Genomic DNA, 17,888 nt, shown 5'->3' on the forward strand with positions numbered 1-17,888 from the left:
CTCCCTAAACCTCTCTGCCTCTATCTCTCTCTCTCTCTCTCTCCCCCTCCTCCTTCCCCACCTACCTCTTTGACCAAACTTTTGACCACCTGCCCCAATTTCTCCGTATGGTTTGGTGTCAAATTCTGTTTGATATCGCTCCTGTGAAGTGCCTTACGACGTTTTGCTATGTTAAAGGCGTGATAGAAATGCAAATTGTTGGTGCAGGGAAGCCTGAGCCATATGCTATCCAAGCCCATTTTTGCCATTCTCATAAACCTGGGTCAGTTTTTATTTAAAATAATTTGAGAATTGCCTTTTTCCAAAAACAAAATGTGAAAAATTTTGAAGGACCATTCAGCAAGTTCTGCTAGTGTGATGGTTTTTGTACAATATTGGACTGTGCCTGCTGGATTGGTTTCCACTACATCTAATAAGAGGTTTATCACATGCCATTTAAAAAAAAATGCAGAACTGGCATTGTGTATGTGTATGTTAGAATCTAAATCAATTTAGTCGCTTTGCTTTTGCACTTGCATGCACACACCCGCACGGTATCGTGGACATCCAAATAAAATGTGGCCCACGGTGTTGATTGCAGTTAGTTTAATTTTTGTACAGTTTGTAGATTTATGAATAATGTTACATTTTTCTTCGTTTGTTTAAGGCCGTGGAGCTGAAAAATCTGGAACAGTGCCTGGCGGATGCCAAAAGGGTTATTGCTGATCTGGAGAAGAAAAATGCCGCAGATCAGGTGCGTGAGTTGTAACTTTGAGGCAGTTGTGGTGCTGTATCCTACAGGATTGTTGCAGCAAAACAACAGAACTCGAAGTGAGGATTTTGGGTGTTCGAAGTCCAGGTGAGAGCTGAGCATGTGATCCCGTTGAGCTTGAGCAGTCCACCTGGAAATGTAACAGCCGCATTTCCTACCTACCCGTCCAAAAGCACTGGGCCTAATACTCCTTCCACCCTCTTGCTTTTTGTAACCCAGAATGGAAATCTGTTCCTGGAAAGAAACAAAGGACATTGTTTGGACTAATTTGGGAGCCATCTTTTTCACATCTCGACTAATATTTGTTTGAAGTAATTAGATTCATGGAATGGTTAGAGCACAGAAGGAAGCCATTCGGCCCGTCGAGCCCGTGCCAGCTCTCAGCAAGAGCACCTCAGTCAGTCCCCCTCCCCTGCCCTTTCCTCGTTGCCCTGCAAATCTTTTTCCTTCAGGTACTATCCAATTCCCTTTTGAAAGCCACGATTGAGTCTGCCTCCACCACCCTCTCAGGCAGCGCATTCCAGATCCTAACCACTCACTGTGTTTATTTATTTTTTTTAAAAAGGGGTTTTCTCATGTCGCCTTTGGTTCTTCTGCCAATCACCTTAAATCTGTCTCCTCTGGTTCTCCACCCTTCCACCAATGGGAACAGTTTCTCTCTATCTACTCTGTCCAGACCCCTCATGATTTTGAACACCTCGATCAAATCTCCTCTCAACCTTCTCTGCTCTAAGGAGAACAACCCCAGCTTCTCCAGTCTATCCACGTCACTGAAGTCCCTCATCCCTGGAACCATTCTCGTAAATCTTTTCTGCACCCTCTCCAAGGCCTTCACATCCTTCCTAAAGCGTGGTGCCCAGAATTGGACACAATACTCCAGTTGAGGCCGAACCAATGTTTTTCATCATAATTGCCATGCTTTTGTACTCTATGCCTCTATTTATGAAGCCTAGAATCCCATAAGCTTTTTGACCGCTTTCTGAACCTGCCCTGCCACCTTCAACTATATATGCACATATATCCCAGGGTGTCTCTGTTCATGCATCCCCTTTAGATTTGTACTCTTTAGTTTATATTTCCTCTCGTTGGGTTCCATTTTCCCGAAACCCGTTTTCTGGCGAATTGCCAGAGTTACCCCGGGTTTTCTAGGCTAGAAATGCGCCATAAATATTTTCCCAAAGTTTCCCCGATCTATAAATCTAATTTGGAGCCACGCAGTGTGTCCAGTTGCCTCGGGGAATGGAGCCTGCCGTCTGTGCCGAAAAAACGAAGCTGTGACTTTTGCACATGCGCGGGAAAGAAAAGTAACGTTTTTGACGTCGTTCCAATGGACTCTTTCTTCTTTCTTTCCTTTCTTTTCTTTTCTTTCCTTTCCTTTCCTTTCCTTTCCTTTCCTTTCCTTTCCTTTCCTTTCCTTTCCTTTTCTTTTCTTTTCTTTTCTTTCTTTTTCCTTTCTTTCCTTTTCTTTCCTTTCTTTCCTTTCTTTCCTTTCTTTCTTTCCTTTCTCCCCCCCCCCCCCATGGCTTGTTTTGTAGCTGAATCCCTAGCCCGCCCAGAGCCCCTTGCCTGTGCTGCTCCAACTCCCCAACCCCGAGTCCCTAGCCCAGGCCGAAGGGCTTGCCGATCCGATCCCAGGCCGAAAGGCCTCCTCCCGCTCAGTCCCCGCACCTAACTACACCCGAAAGGCTCCCCGACCCCCTCCCACCACCTGCCTCTATCTCCCCCTCTCGCTTGCCTTTCCTGCTGCTGCTGTCCGGGCATCTGCTGCACGAACCTGCGCCGATTTCTTTAACTCTCCGTAAGGTTTTTCTGCAGAGGCCACATACGCTGGCCTAAGCAGAACTGGAGTAACTCTCAGCTGGCCAAACTTGCCTAAATGGTCAGAATTGGCGTAGGTGGCAGGTTACACCCCCTTTAGCTGGAAAAAAAACTGACCTAAAAAAAATCGTAATTAACTGAGTTACGCTGGTGCAAATTGATCGGGGAAACTGGATTTTTAACTTGGGCCAAAAAAAAGGTCGCAAATCACTGGGGAAAATTGAGCCCATTCTCTCTACCAAAATGTATCACTTCACACTTTTCTGGGTTAAATTTCATCTGCCACGTGTCCGCCCATTCCACCAACCTGTCTGTCTTGAAGTCGATCACTATCCTTCTCACTGTTCACTATACTTCCAAGTTTTGTCATCTGCAAACTTTGAAATTGTGCCCTGCATACCCACATCCAAATGATTAATATATATCAAGAAAAGCAGTGGTCCCAGAACCGACGCCTTGATCTTGCGCTCCACCAAAGTCCACGTGCAGTTCTAGCAAGGCTGTTGGATAGTGATTAACCCCTGGCTTCTCCCTTCCACCCCAGCCATGCTGAGAGCTAATGCAGCAGAGGATAACACCGAAAGCTAGAACTCCCCAGCCTGTGTGACGTGGTTACGTGCTGGCTTAATCAGCTGGGCCGTTGGAGGGCCTCAGCTCATGGATTTCTAATTTCAAAAAATTTACATCTGTTTTACCTTTTAAAAGAACCGAGTTGCTCATCCCTCTGGTTAAACAATTATAATCCAACATGTGTCAGTTTAATTTGTTAATTCCTCATTGAAAGGGTTGATCATTTAGAAACATCGAAACATAGAAAATAGGTGCAGGAGTAGGCCATTCGGCCCTTCGAGCCTGCACCACCATTCAATATGATCATGGCTGATCATGCAACTTCAGTACCCCATTCCTGCTTTCTCTCCATACCCCTTGATCCTTTTAGCCGTAAGGGCCACATCTAACCCTTTTTGAATATTATAGTTGCTGTCTTGACCAAGAGTGATCTGCACAGTAGCTGCACAACCCGAGTTGAAAACTATTGTACAAAATTATATCGAACAGATCCTCACATTTGATGAAGGCTTGTGGGGGGGGGGGATCGGGATCAATCTTTACACACCTGTGTTTACTTTTATCGACTGGCCAAGACTCCATTCATACACTTATCTAAGTCAAATCTTTTTTTATTCGTTCACGGGATGTGAACGTCGCTGGCAAGGCTAGCATTTATTGCCCGTCCCCAACTGCCCCTTGAGAAGGTGGTGGTGAGCCGTTGCCTTGAACCGCTGCAGTCCGTACGGTAAATCCTTTGTAAATGAGGTCCATTGTGCAGGCAGCACCTTTAATTTTTCACCTGCACGTGATGGTAAAATCCCATTACGTCGCACTACCACATTTGTACCCAGGCTGTAATCTGCCTAATTGTATTTTAGAGTGTACCTGGAGACCCATCACATTCTATATTGCTCACTCTTATACCCTCTAGTACTAAAAACAGAAACATAAAAAATAGGTGCAGGAGCAGGCCATTCGGCTCTTCGAGCCTGCACCACCAATCAATAATGATCATGGCTGATTATTCACCTCAGTGCCCCTTTCCTGCTTTCTCTCCATACGCCTTGATCCATTTAGCCGTAAGGGCCATATCTAGCTCCCTCTTGAATATATCCAATGAACTGGCATCAACAACTCTCTGCGGCAGGGAATCCCACAGGTCAACAACTCTCTGAGTGAAGAAGCTTCTCCTCATCTCAGTCCTAAATGGCTTATCCCTTGTCGAGGAAATTTCTAAGTTAAAGTAACTCAAGCGGAGATTTCAGAGTCTTGCTTCAAGAGATTCTTTTAATATGTACAGGCGAGATATCTCGGAGAGCTGCTTGGTCCTTACCAAGGCAATACTCTGAAATTCTATAGAAACTTGTTCCATCTTTATACAGAAAAAAAGGAATTTTATCTCTACAATTGACACCTACATTATTCAGGAACATTACCAATTCTAAACAGGGCACAAAGGTCAGTTTACACAGCCCAACAGTATCTTGTCACGTCATTATTCAATCTTTTCGAGGGTCAGCAAGATCATCACTAAAAGCCCCTCTTATCAGAGAAATCAGTTTGTCCAGGCAATGGGGGTATCTTAACATATACAAATACCAGATGTACAGCTTTCATGTTATCTGTTCTTTTCTAACAAAGAAGAGACATCAAGTATTTTCTGGCCTTGCAGGATTCTGCAGTCTCAGCACAGAATTAAACTTACTAAAAGGAAGAGAGAAATTTAACCCCTTCCTATATCGTGAACTAAAGTTCTTCCACAACTCCCTCCTTGTTGATCTTTTATCTTTAATGATCAACATGCTTTCCTTCTTAGAAAGAAAAGGGAGGCTCATACCCCTCGGGGTAAGGTCTCATCTCTAAACATTCTTTTTCATTATAGTCATCTAACTGTCCCTCTATTCTGTTTAACCTTCCTTTCACGATCACATTTTTCTGCTCTATTTTTTCTACTAGGTTCATTACTTGTCCTAACAGGGATCTTACTACCGATATGCAGGTGGTCAATATCCGTTTTAAATGGCCCGGATCTCTGGGGGAATGCCTATTTTTATTATGTGTCCACTGTTTAATATAGGTTCCCCCATGTAGTATTTTTGTACGGTTCATGCACTTTACCCATCCTCTGTTTTCTATTTTAAAATGACAATCTTCTTCGGGGTCACAAAACGTGCCATTAGTTTCTTGGCTCTCAGCTATTTCCTTGCTGGTCAGGCATGTCATATGTACCTTCCATTTCAAGGTTATGTTAAATCCTTCCTCACTGGTTATTTTCACTTCCCCTGATCTTGGGTCCACCCCTATTCCGCAGGCCTCACACCTTACTGTGAAGTTCCCCACTTTGCAATCCTCTTTTTCCGAACATACATAAGTGTCCTGCTGTCCTGCTTTGTCAATTGTGCCCCAGGCCATTTCTCCTTTCCATATTTTACCTTCTTTTATAAACCTTTCTTCTGTTTTAACTCTTCCCACTGCCAGAAGGATTAACATACCCAGTGTCCCCTGATAGTTTTGCCAGGAGTCCTTCCTCATCTTCCTCCCTTTGTTTTCTTCTATAATGCTCCTGAACCAATTCGTTAAAATAATAGCTTACTAGTACAATAGTAACAGTGATCCACAAGATAAAGACCCAAATTGGTATACAGGCAAGTTCTGACATCTAGCTTGATACTTCGGGGTATTATGCTCTTAGTCCAGCCTGTCTCGGTAGAAACAAAAGGGGATGAGTACAGTTCTTTTCGGGGTGTGTCCGCCCTAGCTCGGTATTTCTTCTTCTTGCTGTGTTTCGTCTGGAAGGTAGTATTTACATCGGGTGGCGTGTATCCAATTTGGATGTTTTTCCAGTTTCAGGGCGGTTCTTGTTGTGAGGATTATCTGATATGGTCCCTTCCACCTAGGAGAAAAAGATTCCTTGTCTAGAGTTTTCACTAATACTTGCTCTCCCGGCCTGAAAGGGTGCATGTTTCCCTCTGACGGAGGTACTTGGGTCTGTTTTATTCGCTCATGCAGGCTTCTCGCTATTTCACACATGGCCTGAGCATATTTTAGCGACTTTTCGTCATTCCAAATTAATGCTACCTTTTCTGCTCCTAGTGGCGGTTTCACACCAGTAGGCATTGGCCTTCCTAATAAGGCTTCATGGGGTGTCAAACCAGTATTTCGGTTCTTTTGGTTTCTTATGGTATATAGTACCAATGGAAGGGCATCTGGCCATTTTAGTCCTGTTTCTTGACATACTTTAGTAAGGGTGGACTTTATCACTCCATTGACTCTTTCCACCATGCCTGAGGACTGAGGTTGATACGGTATGTGCAATTTCCACTGGAAACCTAGCGCTTCGGCTAGATTCTGCACTATTTTTCCTGTAAAATGTGTTCCTCTGTCACTGTTGATTCCCATAGGTATCCCATATCTTGGCACTATTTCTTTAAATAGGATCTTCACTACTGTTCGGGCATCATCCTTCCTTGTTGCATATGCCTCTACCCACCTTGTAAACATATCTACTATTACTAATAGATACTTAAAGCCTAATACTGGAGGCATGTGGACAAAATCAATTTGCAAATTTTCAAAGGGCATGCTTGGTTGGGGTAGATGGTCATATTCTGCAGGCGTCTTTCCTCTATTGTTTTGTTGGCAAATTTGGCAGGTTTTAGCAATTTTCTCAATTATTACTGTTATTCCTGGTGCATACCATTGCGCATTGATAGCATGTATCATCCCTCCTTTGCCCATGTGAGCCTGACCATGAGCTAGGCGAGACAAGGGCAAAAACAAAGACCTGGGACATACAGTTCGTCCGTCAGGATGGGTCCAGATATTATTTTTTAAAAAACATCCTTGTTTCTCCCATGTTTTTCTTTCCTGCACTGTAACTTGTTGCTGTGCTATTTCAAGTTGTTGGGCGCTCAGTGTTGGCAGAGGGGAGACTGAGGCTGCCTGTAGGCAGCACGTCTGTTCCAAAGCGGCTCGTCGGGCCGCCTCGTCGGCCCTCCTATTTCCTATTGATACTTCATCTTCACCAGTTGTGTGGGCTGCGCATTTAATAACAGCAACCCTTTTTGGCAATTGAATGGCATCTATCAGGTTAAGCACTAATTGTGAGTGCTTAATATGCTTCCCGCCAGAGGTGATGAAGCCTCTGTTTTTCCATAGTTGTCCAAAATCATGGACTACAGCAAATGCATATCTTGAATCGGTATATATATTAGCAGATTGATTTTTAGCTAATATACATGCTCTAGTTAGGGCGAACAATTCAGCTGCCTGTGCCGAGGTTCCGGGGGGCAAGGCAAATGCCTCAACAATTTCATATGGGTTCACAATAGCATAGCCTGCCAGGAGCAAATTGTCTGATGGTCTGTGAGACGACCCATCTGTATAAAGAATGAGATCGGGATTGTCCATTGGTTCCGTAAGCAAATCTGGTCTAGGCATGGTAGCCATCTCCACTGTTGACAGACAGTCGTGCTGGTCTGGGTCCTCTATTTCTCTAGTGGAGCTGGTAGGAACAAAAACAGCAGGGTTTACTGCAGGCGCACGGCGAAAAGTGTAGTTAGGGTGTGACAACAGCAGCACCTCGTAGCCTGTCCTTCGGGATGCTGTGAAATGCTGAGTTGCTGCGGAATTCAACAATAACAGCACCGCATGCGCGGTGATAACAGTGCACGGATAGTCCAATACAATTGGTACTGATTTTTCCACCATGACCGCAGTAGCGGCTACAGCACGCAGACAAGCAGGCATTCCTCGTACTACTGGGGGGAGCATTACCGAATAATAAGCAACTGGTCTATTTCCCCCACCATGTTCTTGGGTTAACACTGCTGTTGCGAATCCTTCTTTTTCATTCACATACATTTGAAAAGGTTTCGAATAGTTCGGAAGTCCCAATGCTGGAGCGTTAGTAATAGCATTTTTTAACTGTTTAAATGCTTCTTCCTTCTCAGGGGTCCATTCCACTTTAGGTGGGGCTTCTTTTAGGGCAGCTGATCGTAGAGCCGCATCCCATTCCCGATAGTCGGGGATCCATTGTCTACAGTATCCCACCATCCCTAGAAAAGATAAAACATCCTTCTTTGTCCTTGGTGTGGGGGTGTTTTGGATGGTTTGAATTCTTTCAGGTCCCAGCTGCCTCTGCCCCTGGGATATACGAAACCCTAGGTACTGCACTTGGACTTGGCAGAATTGTAACTTTTGCAGTGAAACCCGATGCCCTCTTTCACATAGGTGCTGTAAAAGCTTTATAGAGTCTTGCATACATTCAAACCCGTGGCTGGAGGCCACGAGCAGATCGTCAGCGTATTGTAATAGCACCGACTGATCTGATAATGAGCAGTCCTCGAGGTCTCTTTTTACGGCTGCCGCATAAACTGCGGGGCTTTCGGTATACCCCTGGGGCAGCCTAGTCCACGTATACTGTTGTTTCTTATACGTGAAGGCAAACAAATATTGACTTTCCTCCTTTAAAGGGATGGAGAAGAATGCCGAACACAGATCTACTACAGTAAAGACAGTAGCTGTGGGTGGGATAGCGGATAGTATGATGTTGGTGTCCGGTACCACAGGGGTGATAGGGACTACTATCTTATTTATAGCTCTTAGATCTTGTACAAATCTCCACTCATTTGGTCTATTAATCTTCGGGATAGGCAGTATCGGCGTATTACACGGGCTCTGTGTCTTTTTCAGGACGCCTTGCTCTAACAGTGCTAAGATGACTGGCTCTATCCCTTCTTCCGCCTCCGGTGGCAGTCTGTACTGCCTTATACTTGGCAATACAGCATTTTTTATCAACTGTACCCTATGGGGCACCGCAGAATAGACTTGTCCAACATGGTTTTTATGTTTAGCCCAGAGTTCGGGGGACACTTGACTCAGTGCCATTGGTATGTTAGGGCTAGTTTGTCCGGGGGGTTGCTGTTTTTCAAACGTAGCATCGTGCCCTTTTCTCTCCCAGTGGAGAATTCCTCTGTCACGGGTGATAAATTCTAGCCGTATATCCTGCAGTTCTATCATCGCCCATGGTTGATAACCTGGTCGCTGTCTTTTCTCTTCTATGTCTAAGATCATCCCGCCCATGTCTTTAGGTTTTGCTGGGGGCTTTACAGCCAATGTCAGATGGGGTGCCGTATTTTCTTCTTTAAATCGTTTTTGTTGTAACGGTGTTAGCTCCACGGCCACCCCCAACCCTTCAGATCCGAAATAAATGTGGGGAGTAGCTTCTATTACTTCGTTTTTATTTAAGAACGGTTGCACAAAGCGCTGATAGTCTTCAGCCCTGTGTCGAGTATACCAGGCTGTACAGTGAAGCTGAACTGCCTCAAAGCTTGTTAAGATGATATACAATAACTCTTTAATATTAGGGTCAATTTTAATCTTTAAGTTTTCCACTGCCTCTTTTATCAGGGGGGAGTAGAAGTTGCCACTCAGTTGCCAACTATAAAGGGCAGCACTTTCTTCATTCTTTTCCTCTTTCTCTCTTTCTATCCCATTAAAGAACTGATGAATGTTATTTGGAGGGATCTCCATAAACATCCCTTCCTTTGTGCAATATATTGTGGCTCCTAGTTTGCACAAAGTCTGTCTTCCTAATAGAGGGAGAGGCGTTGTCTTAGAGACTATCAGGGTTTCGTCATTAACTTGTTGTCCTTCAATTGTCAATTTAGTAGGTTCGGATAAAAAATCTTTCAAGGGGACGCCGGCCACACCCATGCTTAAAACAGTGGTGTTGCTTACGGGTAATCCCACAGAGGGCGGTACAGAGGACATAGTGGCGCCGGTATCCACCAGGAACTTTACATACGTGTTTCCTACTTTTAGTATTGCTAAGGGATTTTCTTCTATGTCCGTTGATAAGCGAAGAGTCGCTGCCTGTACCGTTATGCCTCTGGGGCATCCCTATGCTGATTGATACGGATTGGGGTTAGAAAAGGAAAATTGAGGGGCTGGTGGAGGTGGAGGTTCGGAAAAGTTCCCTTGCGACCCTCCATTCTGTTTGGGCGGGCATCTACAGTCGCGAGCCCAATGCCCTATTCTTCCACAATTTCTACACTCATCTTGAGAGCGATCTCGCTGTGACCACTGTCCTCTTCCTCTTCCTCTACCCCTAAATCCCCCTCGATTCTGCGCCTGCCCTCCGCCTCTCTGCTGGTAATATTGACCTGTTGCTTTGGTTTTACTTACGTAATTGAACAATCCCTCCCTGTCCATGTTTGCCAAGACAGTGACTGTCTCTTTCCAGGTTTTTCCTTGCCAATCCAAAACTTTAATTTTGTAGGTCTTTGCATGCTGTGGTAACATGCAGTTCAGCAGTGTTTGTACTGCTAAAGGTTCATTCGTATCTAAGGGTATTCCTGCATACTCCTCCCAGCTATTTTTCCACCTGGCTGCGAAATCTATCATTGATTCTTCCGCTTTCTGCAAACAGCGAGTAACCTCCCCTATATCCCCATGTTGTCTAGCCCCTTGTAGAATTGCATTCCGTCCTCTATTCTGTAGCCAGTGTGTTAAAGATTCGTTTCCTTCATTTAGCAAATCATTATTAGCTCTCCAATCCCCTTCTTCTCCGGGCGGGATATGGAACATATCTTTTACTCCCTGCCAGGAAGATCCGTACGCTGCTTGTAATAATAGTTTAACATCCCCTGGTAGCGGATTATAAATTGTACAGGTCTGCTCAAGCCAGTTATGAAATGCAACAGGTTTCTTTACCGGGTTTGGGGCTGCAGAGATCATATCTCTGGCCTCTCCCGGAGACCGCTGTGGTTCCTATCATTACTCGGAGATTTTGGAGGAGGAGGGTAGAGTCGGCTTCTGCCTGAGCTGGGGTTGTTTGTGACCTTAGGACCATACCAGCTCTCAGATTGGCTCCCCCTCCCTCTGCTGCTTCAGCCTCTGCTGCTCCAGCCCCTGCTCCTAATACCCTCGGGTTTCCTTCATCAGCTCCTCCATTAGGTGGTGGGGCCGGGAAGACAGCTAGTTCTCCCTGGGCTTGATCTCTATGGGCAATAACCATTTCTAAAATTTCCTGCCAGCTATTTCGCTTTGGGGGTTCTATACGAGGATAGAGTCCCACGGTTGGTGCTGAGGGGATAGGGAGGTTTGGAGGGCTATAAGAGGGAGGTTTTTCAGTTTCCCCCTTTTCTTTCTCTCCTGATTTATTCTCTGATATTTTTACTTTCGGAGGCTGATGTCTTTTTGCAACCTCTAGCCATTTAATAAAACATTCATCCATATAATCTTTGTCCCAAGTAGGGTCTCCTCCCCCTTCCTTAGTTATTTTCCTCCATTCTTCGATTAAAGACAATTTAAAACTTCCTCCATATGGCCAGTCCCCATCAGACCAACCGTATAAATCGCTACTAAATGTTACCGCGTATCGGTCATCTCCTGTTTCTTTAATTACAGTGTCCGCCGGCGAGTCGGGTGGCACAATTGGATCTCCTACCTTCTCTCGTTGCTTTACTACCTTACGAATCCTTTTTTCAGTTTTGCGCTACATACTCATTCTTTTAGTTGGAGGGTCGGTTTTCTTCCCTTTTCTAGGAACTGGACGCAAGCATCCTGCTCGACTAGAGCTGTTTCCCATTCTCTCCGGATGCAGTTTCTCGCGGTGTTTCCTGAAACGAGAGGTTAAGACACGCCCACAAAAATATATACACACACAGTATTTACAAAGCGCTCACCGGTGTCTCTTTTCGGCTCGGCTCGGGTCTCCTTTAGCTTTCTTGTTATTTTAGCTTCTTACGGTAGCTACCCTATGCCTCACCCTTCCGGGATCTAGGCGGCTTGCCCCCTTTTCTAGGACAGCCTAGGCACTTTCCCCCTTAAGCTGGGAAAATCCTTTTAAAATTCCTCTTTTTCTTTTAAGCCAATTTTTACTTTTAATTTTGTTCGTTTGGGATCTCGTTATCAGAGGTCCTGCAGACTACGCCAGAAACTGTCGAGGAAATTTCTAAGTTAAAGTAACTCAAGCGGAGATTTCAGAGTCTTGCTTCAAGAGATTCTTTTAATATGTACAGGCGAGATATCTCGGAGAGCTGCTTGGTCCTTACCAAGGCAATACTCTGAAATTCTATAGAAACTTGTTCCATCTTTATACAGAAAAAAAGGAATTTTATCTCTACAATTGACACCTACATTATTCAGGAACATTACCAATTCTAAACAGGGCACAAAGGTCAGTTTACACAGCCCAACAGTATCTTGTCACGTCATTATTCAATCTTTTCGAGGGTCAGCAAGATCATCACTAAAAGCCCCTCTTATCAGAGAAATCAGTTTGTCCAGGCAATGGGGGTATCTTAACATATACAAATACCAGATGTACAGCTTTCATGTTATCTGTTCTTTTCTAACAAAGAAGAGACATCAAGTATTTTCTGGCCTTGCAGGATTCTGCAGTCTCAGCACAGAATTAAACTTACTAAAAGGAAGAGAGAAATTTAACCCCTTCCTATATCGTGAACTAAAGTTCTTCCACATCCCTTATCCTTAGACTATGTCCCCTGGTTCTGGACTTCCCAACATCGGGAACATTCTTCCTGCATCTAACCTGTCCAGTCCTGTCAGAATTTTATATGTTTCTATGAGATCCCCTCTCATCCTTCTAAACTCCAGTGATTACAGGCCCAGTCGATCCAGTCTCTCCTCATATGTCAGTCCTGCCATCCCAGGAACCAGTCTAGTGAACCTTTGCTGCATTCCCTCAGTAGCAAGAATGTCCTTCCTTAGATTAGGAGACCAAAACTGAACACAATATTCCAGGTGAGGCCTCACCAAGGCCCTGTACAACTGCAGTAAGACCTCCCTGCTCCTATACTCAAATTCCCTAGCTATGAAGGCCAACATACCATTTGCCTTCTTCACCGCCTGCTGTACCTGCATGCCAACTTTCAATGACTGATGTACCATGACACCCAGGTCTCGTTGCACCTCCCCTTTTCCTAATCTGCCGCCATTCAGATAATAGTCTGTCTTTGCGTTTTTTCCCCCAAAGTGGATAACCTCACATTTATCCACATTGTACTGCATCTGCCATGCGTTTGCCCACTCACCTAACCTGTCCAAGTCACCCTGCAGCCTTTTAGCGTCCTCCTCACAGCTCACACCGCCAGCTTAGTGTCACCTGCAAACTTGGAGATATTACACTCAATTCCCTCATCCAAAACATTAATGTATATTGTAAATAGCTGGGGTCCCAGCACTGAGCCCTGCGACACTCCACTAGTCACTGCCTCCCGTTCTGAAAAGAACCTGTTTATCCCGACTCTCTGCTTCCTGTCTGCCAACCAGTTCTCTGTCCCCGTCAGTACATTACCCCCAATACCATGTGCTTTAATTTTGCACACCAATTTCTTGTGTGGGACCTTGTCAAAAGCCTTTTGAAAGTCCCAATACACTACATCCACTGGTTCTCTCCTAGAGTATATAAAAGTGAAGAACACAGAATTTTGAAGGGAAGATGATCAGAACTGCATGTAGTTTGCCACATTTCCTCTTGTCTTGCGCTTTCTGATTGAAGCACTTTGGGACCAACGTTCCCATTAAGCTGTGTGGCCGCACAACAATCTGGAGGTCCCATGCAGGCCGCTCAATGGCTTTATAATAGAAAAAAACCACGCAGGCGCAATAATTTGAAAGGACCGTGCAGCTCCTTTAAAGGGCCTGCATACCCAAAAGAAAATCAGTGGGAAAATTGGTTGGGATGTTTTACAGTGTTAAAGATGCTGTATAAATGCAAGTTGTGACCATAGGGGTAAAAAAAGATATTTGCGGCATTCTTCAGGCAGGTAATAAACAACTTGGTTATACGCAAACTCATAGCAATGAAAGTTTGGTAAAGATGCTTTGGGATTTGGAATGTACCTTAAGTTACTAGAACAAGTCATAGGCCTGTTAAACCTCTCTGGTTTCAGAAATTTCTCGTTCAGGATGTTTAAGAATTAATCGTATGACTGTTATATTTCTACCCATAACCGCGCACCTACAGAGTATCTTCATCATGGTCGTCCCTCGAATCGAGGAAGACTTGCTTCCACTCTAAAAATGAGTTTTGGGTGCCTTAACAGTTCAATACAAGAACCACAGTCCCTGTCACAGGTGGGACAGACAGTCGTTGAGGGTAAGGGAGGCTGGGACTGGTTTGCCGCACGCGCCTTGGTTTCTGCATGCTCTCGGTGATGAGACTCTAGGTGCTCAGCGCCCTCCCAGATGCACTTCCTCCACTTTGGGTGGACTGGTCTTTGGCCAGGGACTCCCAGGTGTTGGTGGGGATGTTGCACTTTATCAAGGAGGCTTTGAGGGTGTCCTTGAAACATTTCCCCAGCCCTCCTTTTGGCTCGATAGCCGTGAAGGAGTTCCGAGTAGAGTGCTTGCTTTGGGAGTCTCGTGTCTGGCATGCGAACAATGTGGCCCGCCCAGCAGAACTGGTCAAGTGTGGTCGGTGCCTCAGTGCTGGGGATGTTGGCCTGGTCGAGGACGCTAACGTTGGTGCGTCTGTCCTCCCAGGGGATTTGTAGGATCGTGTGGAGACATCGTTGGTGGTATTTCTCCAGCGACTTGAGGCGTCTATTGTACATGGTCCATGTCTCTGAGACTGACATTCTTCAACTTTATGCAAGGCTGCCGCAGTTCAATCATCTGTGCAGAAGCTGCCATAACCGAGCCCCTGGCATGATGCCTTCTGACACAGCTATGTGATTGTAGTAAATTTATTAAAGACGATTTTTTGCCGGTGCTTTCATGGGGGAATTCTGGCAGTGTAGTTGGATAGAACCAAATTCAGAACTTGGCTGCAAAAACCCCACAATTGCTCTAGTGTAGTTTCAGGTTTTGCGTGGATATATAGGTTTAAATGTAAAAAAAGATACATATATATGTTTTCAAAGTGGTATCTGGACCCAAAACTTGAATTTGTTGAAATTGGAAAGCACCTAAATTGAAGCCGAATGATGGCCGAGAGTGCCATGGTATCATGGATGGTAACTGATGGGTGGACATCATGATGAGCATTGAACATTTATGTCTGATGGGTCATCCCTGAGTAATTTCTAAGTCGATGATCTATTTCATCAATTTCTTTCTGTAGGAAGTGGTAACTGTCCTGATGAATCAAATACAGGAAATGCGAAGCTCGTGTAGTCAGAAAACTGAAGCTGTTTCTGTCTTGACCCAGGAATTGGAGGACATCAGGGTGAGTTCAATAACACAGACACTGTGCACACAGCTCCATCTTTATGTAATGCTCCTGATTTTAGCTGCGTTGACAAAGTAAAACCAGAACTGTATACTGAATTCCTCTGCCCTCTGACAGAGTCACTAACTTTAACGAGCAGTGTGCCTCTGCGTTGAATTGCCGCTGCATCACCATGCTATGCCAGAGGGTATTAGATTTTAACTTTGGCTGCACCATACTTGATGCGTCGAGCACAGAATGAGGATCGGGTCCTTTTTCCCCCACAGGAGAGGGCTAAAGGTTTGAGATATCCTAAACTGCTGTTGGACAGTAGCTAGAGGTTAACTTGAATACTCTTGGACGCAAGCCTGGGAAGTTGTAATCGGGTCACTTGTCTTTTTATGGGAATTCGTAGAAATCGCTGCATTGGAGGAGACCGATCGGCACATCAGACCTGTACTAATGCTAGCTCTTCAGTTCTAATTCAATTTCCTTGTCCTTTCCCTCTGACTTTTTATGTTCAGTTCTAAACTCTTTATTCAATACCCTGTTCAGTGTTGTAGTTGCTGGCCAAATAATCACTGCAGAAAACCAATTCATGTTCTAATGAGCAATGTGTGTGGAGTCGGGTGGGATTCTTCTAACTTCCTCCTCAATTCTGGTGATCTTGAGTTGATGCCTCCTTGTTACTGATCGGAGTAACTGCTGCCAACAAACCGGAATAAATGTCAGAAACGTTCACCACTACAGACAGAGGGGCTGATAGCAATAAGCACATTCGGCGAGAGTACAATAAAACCCTCTCACTCTGGCAACATCCTAATATCCCCTCCAACTTTCCTCGTTAAATTGTACTGGAAGTTTTAGCAGTTCATTCTGATGAATCTCTCTCCCTCCCTCCCTCCCTCCCTTCCTTCTCTTCTCTCTCTCTTTTCTCTCTTTTTCTCTCTCTCTTTTCTCTCTCTCTCGATGATCCTTTTCCCAGCCGATTAAATCCCAACATCCTGCGCCTGTATTCTGTTCCCCAGCTGCGTGTTCAAACCACAACAACAACAACTTTATATAGCACCTTTAACGTAGCGAAATGTTTCCAAGGTGCTTCACAGGAGTATTATAAGACAAAAAAGACAGAGTATCACATAGTGATAAACACACTCCGTGGGAGTACAATAAATCTCTCTCAAGCTGACAACCTTCAAGTCACATTACAGACCTCAAAATACCTGAAATAGCCACCTCTCACCTTTCTCGCTCTCTAATATGTGGGAAGTCTGCCAAGAACAAACCAAAAAAATCCACTGAAACTGCGCATGCACAACTAATTTTATTTCGTTGGCAGCAGTGTCGTCCGTTACTGATTACAATCACTTGTTTTTTATGTTAAAATGTAAAATAATAAAAAATTCGGAGTATAATTTTTAATTTCTTCAGAGTATAACACAGTTTACAAGCGGAGTTTTGTCAGCAGTTCTGGGTGTAGGCGTGCACTATCGTTTCTCCACTTTTTGGATATCTAAACTTTTAACAAAAGTTTCTTTTTTATGCACTGTTCTTTTTATTAAGCTGGAAGTGGCCTTGCCTTATTTGGTAGTCTCCAGTCAAATGCACCGTCTTTCAGCTGATTCTTGCGTACTCGGGTTTACATTTCTTGTACATCAACAACCCCTTGTGCCGGTTGCAATGATATGTGGTGGGATGTTGATAGTATGGCACCACAAGGTCTTGCTTCAGTTGGCTGTTGCTAGGGTGATCTGTAATCCTTTCTCTCTCGACTGTTGCTAGACGAGGCTATCTCTCGCCCCCTCGTGTACCAACAGTACCCTCAAAATCTTTCAAACTCTCCATCAAAAACCCTTTTGATCTTTTATAGGGGAAATGGGCTGCTTTTTTCAAACATCAACTTTCATTATTTGAAATATAATGAATCTTTACTGTTCCCTTTCCATGGCTCGATTCTGCATATGCCACTGTAGTGGTTATGATACTGGACTAACAATTCAAATCCTATCATGGCCAGTTGCAAAATTCAATTCAATTCATCTGGTAATTTTGTGGCTGGCAGCAATGAAGAAAATGACCATGAAATCCGCCGGATTGCCCATTGAGGTAACCGATGCTGGTGCCCTGATGGTGTGTTGTAGCCCTGCCCTCTGAAGAGGGTGACCTCCCGCCACCCCCCCTCCCCACATCAAGTGTGGTCTTCAAAGGTTGTCGGTAAGTGTCATTAGTGTCATTAACCGGTTCTGACGAAAGGTCATCGGTAAAGTTCCCTTTAAGCTTCCCTTTTAAGCTCTAGGACCGAGATGAGGAGAAACTTCTTCACTCGGAGAATTGTGAACCTGTGGAATTCTGTACCACAGAAAGTTGTTGAGGCCAGTTCGTTAGATATATTCAAAAGGGAGTTAGATGTGGCCCTTACGGCTGAAGGGATCAAGGGGTATGGAGAGAAAGCAGGAATGGGATACTGAAGTTGCATGAATAGCCATGATCCTATTGAATGGTGGTGCAGGCTCGAATGGCCTACTCCTGCACCTATTTTCTATGTTTCACGGCCGGCAAGTCGGCTTTTAAATAGAAAAGCTGTGC

The 17,888-nt window shown here is 44.6% G+C and overlaps 1 protein-coding gene across 3 annotated transcripts in view; it reads left to right on the forward strand.

The window, feature by feature from the left end:
* The window catches only part of kif15 (kinesin family member 15), a 144,477-nt gene that overhangs the window by 93,663 nt on the left and 32,926 nt on the right, over positions 1–17,888 (forward strand). For all 3 annotated transcript variants that reach the window (XM_070880311.1, XM_070880310.1, XM_070880312.1), the window contains exons 24-25: positions 647–733; positions 15,216–15,320. In XM_070880311.1, coding sequence (XP_070736412.1) covers positions 647–733; positions 15,216–15,320 — 192 coding nt within the window. The remainder of the gene's footprint in view (positions 1–646; positions 734–15,215; positions 15,321–17,888) is intronic.

The sequence above is a fragment of the Pristiophorus japonicus genome, chromosome 5 (genome assembly GCF_044704955.1).
Source record: "Pristiophorus japonicus isolate sPriJap1 chromosome 5, sPriJap1.hap1, whole genome shotgun sequence".
Taxonomy (NCBI): domain Eukaryota; kingdom Metazoa; phylum Chordata; class Chondrichthyes; family Pristiophoridae; genus Pristiophorus; species Pristiophorus japonicus.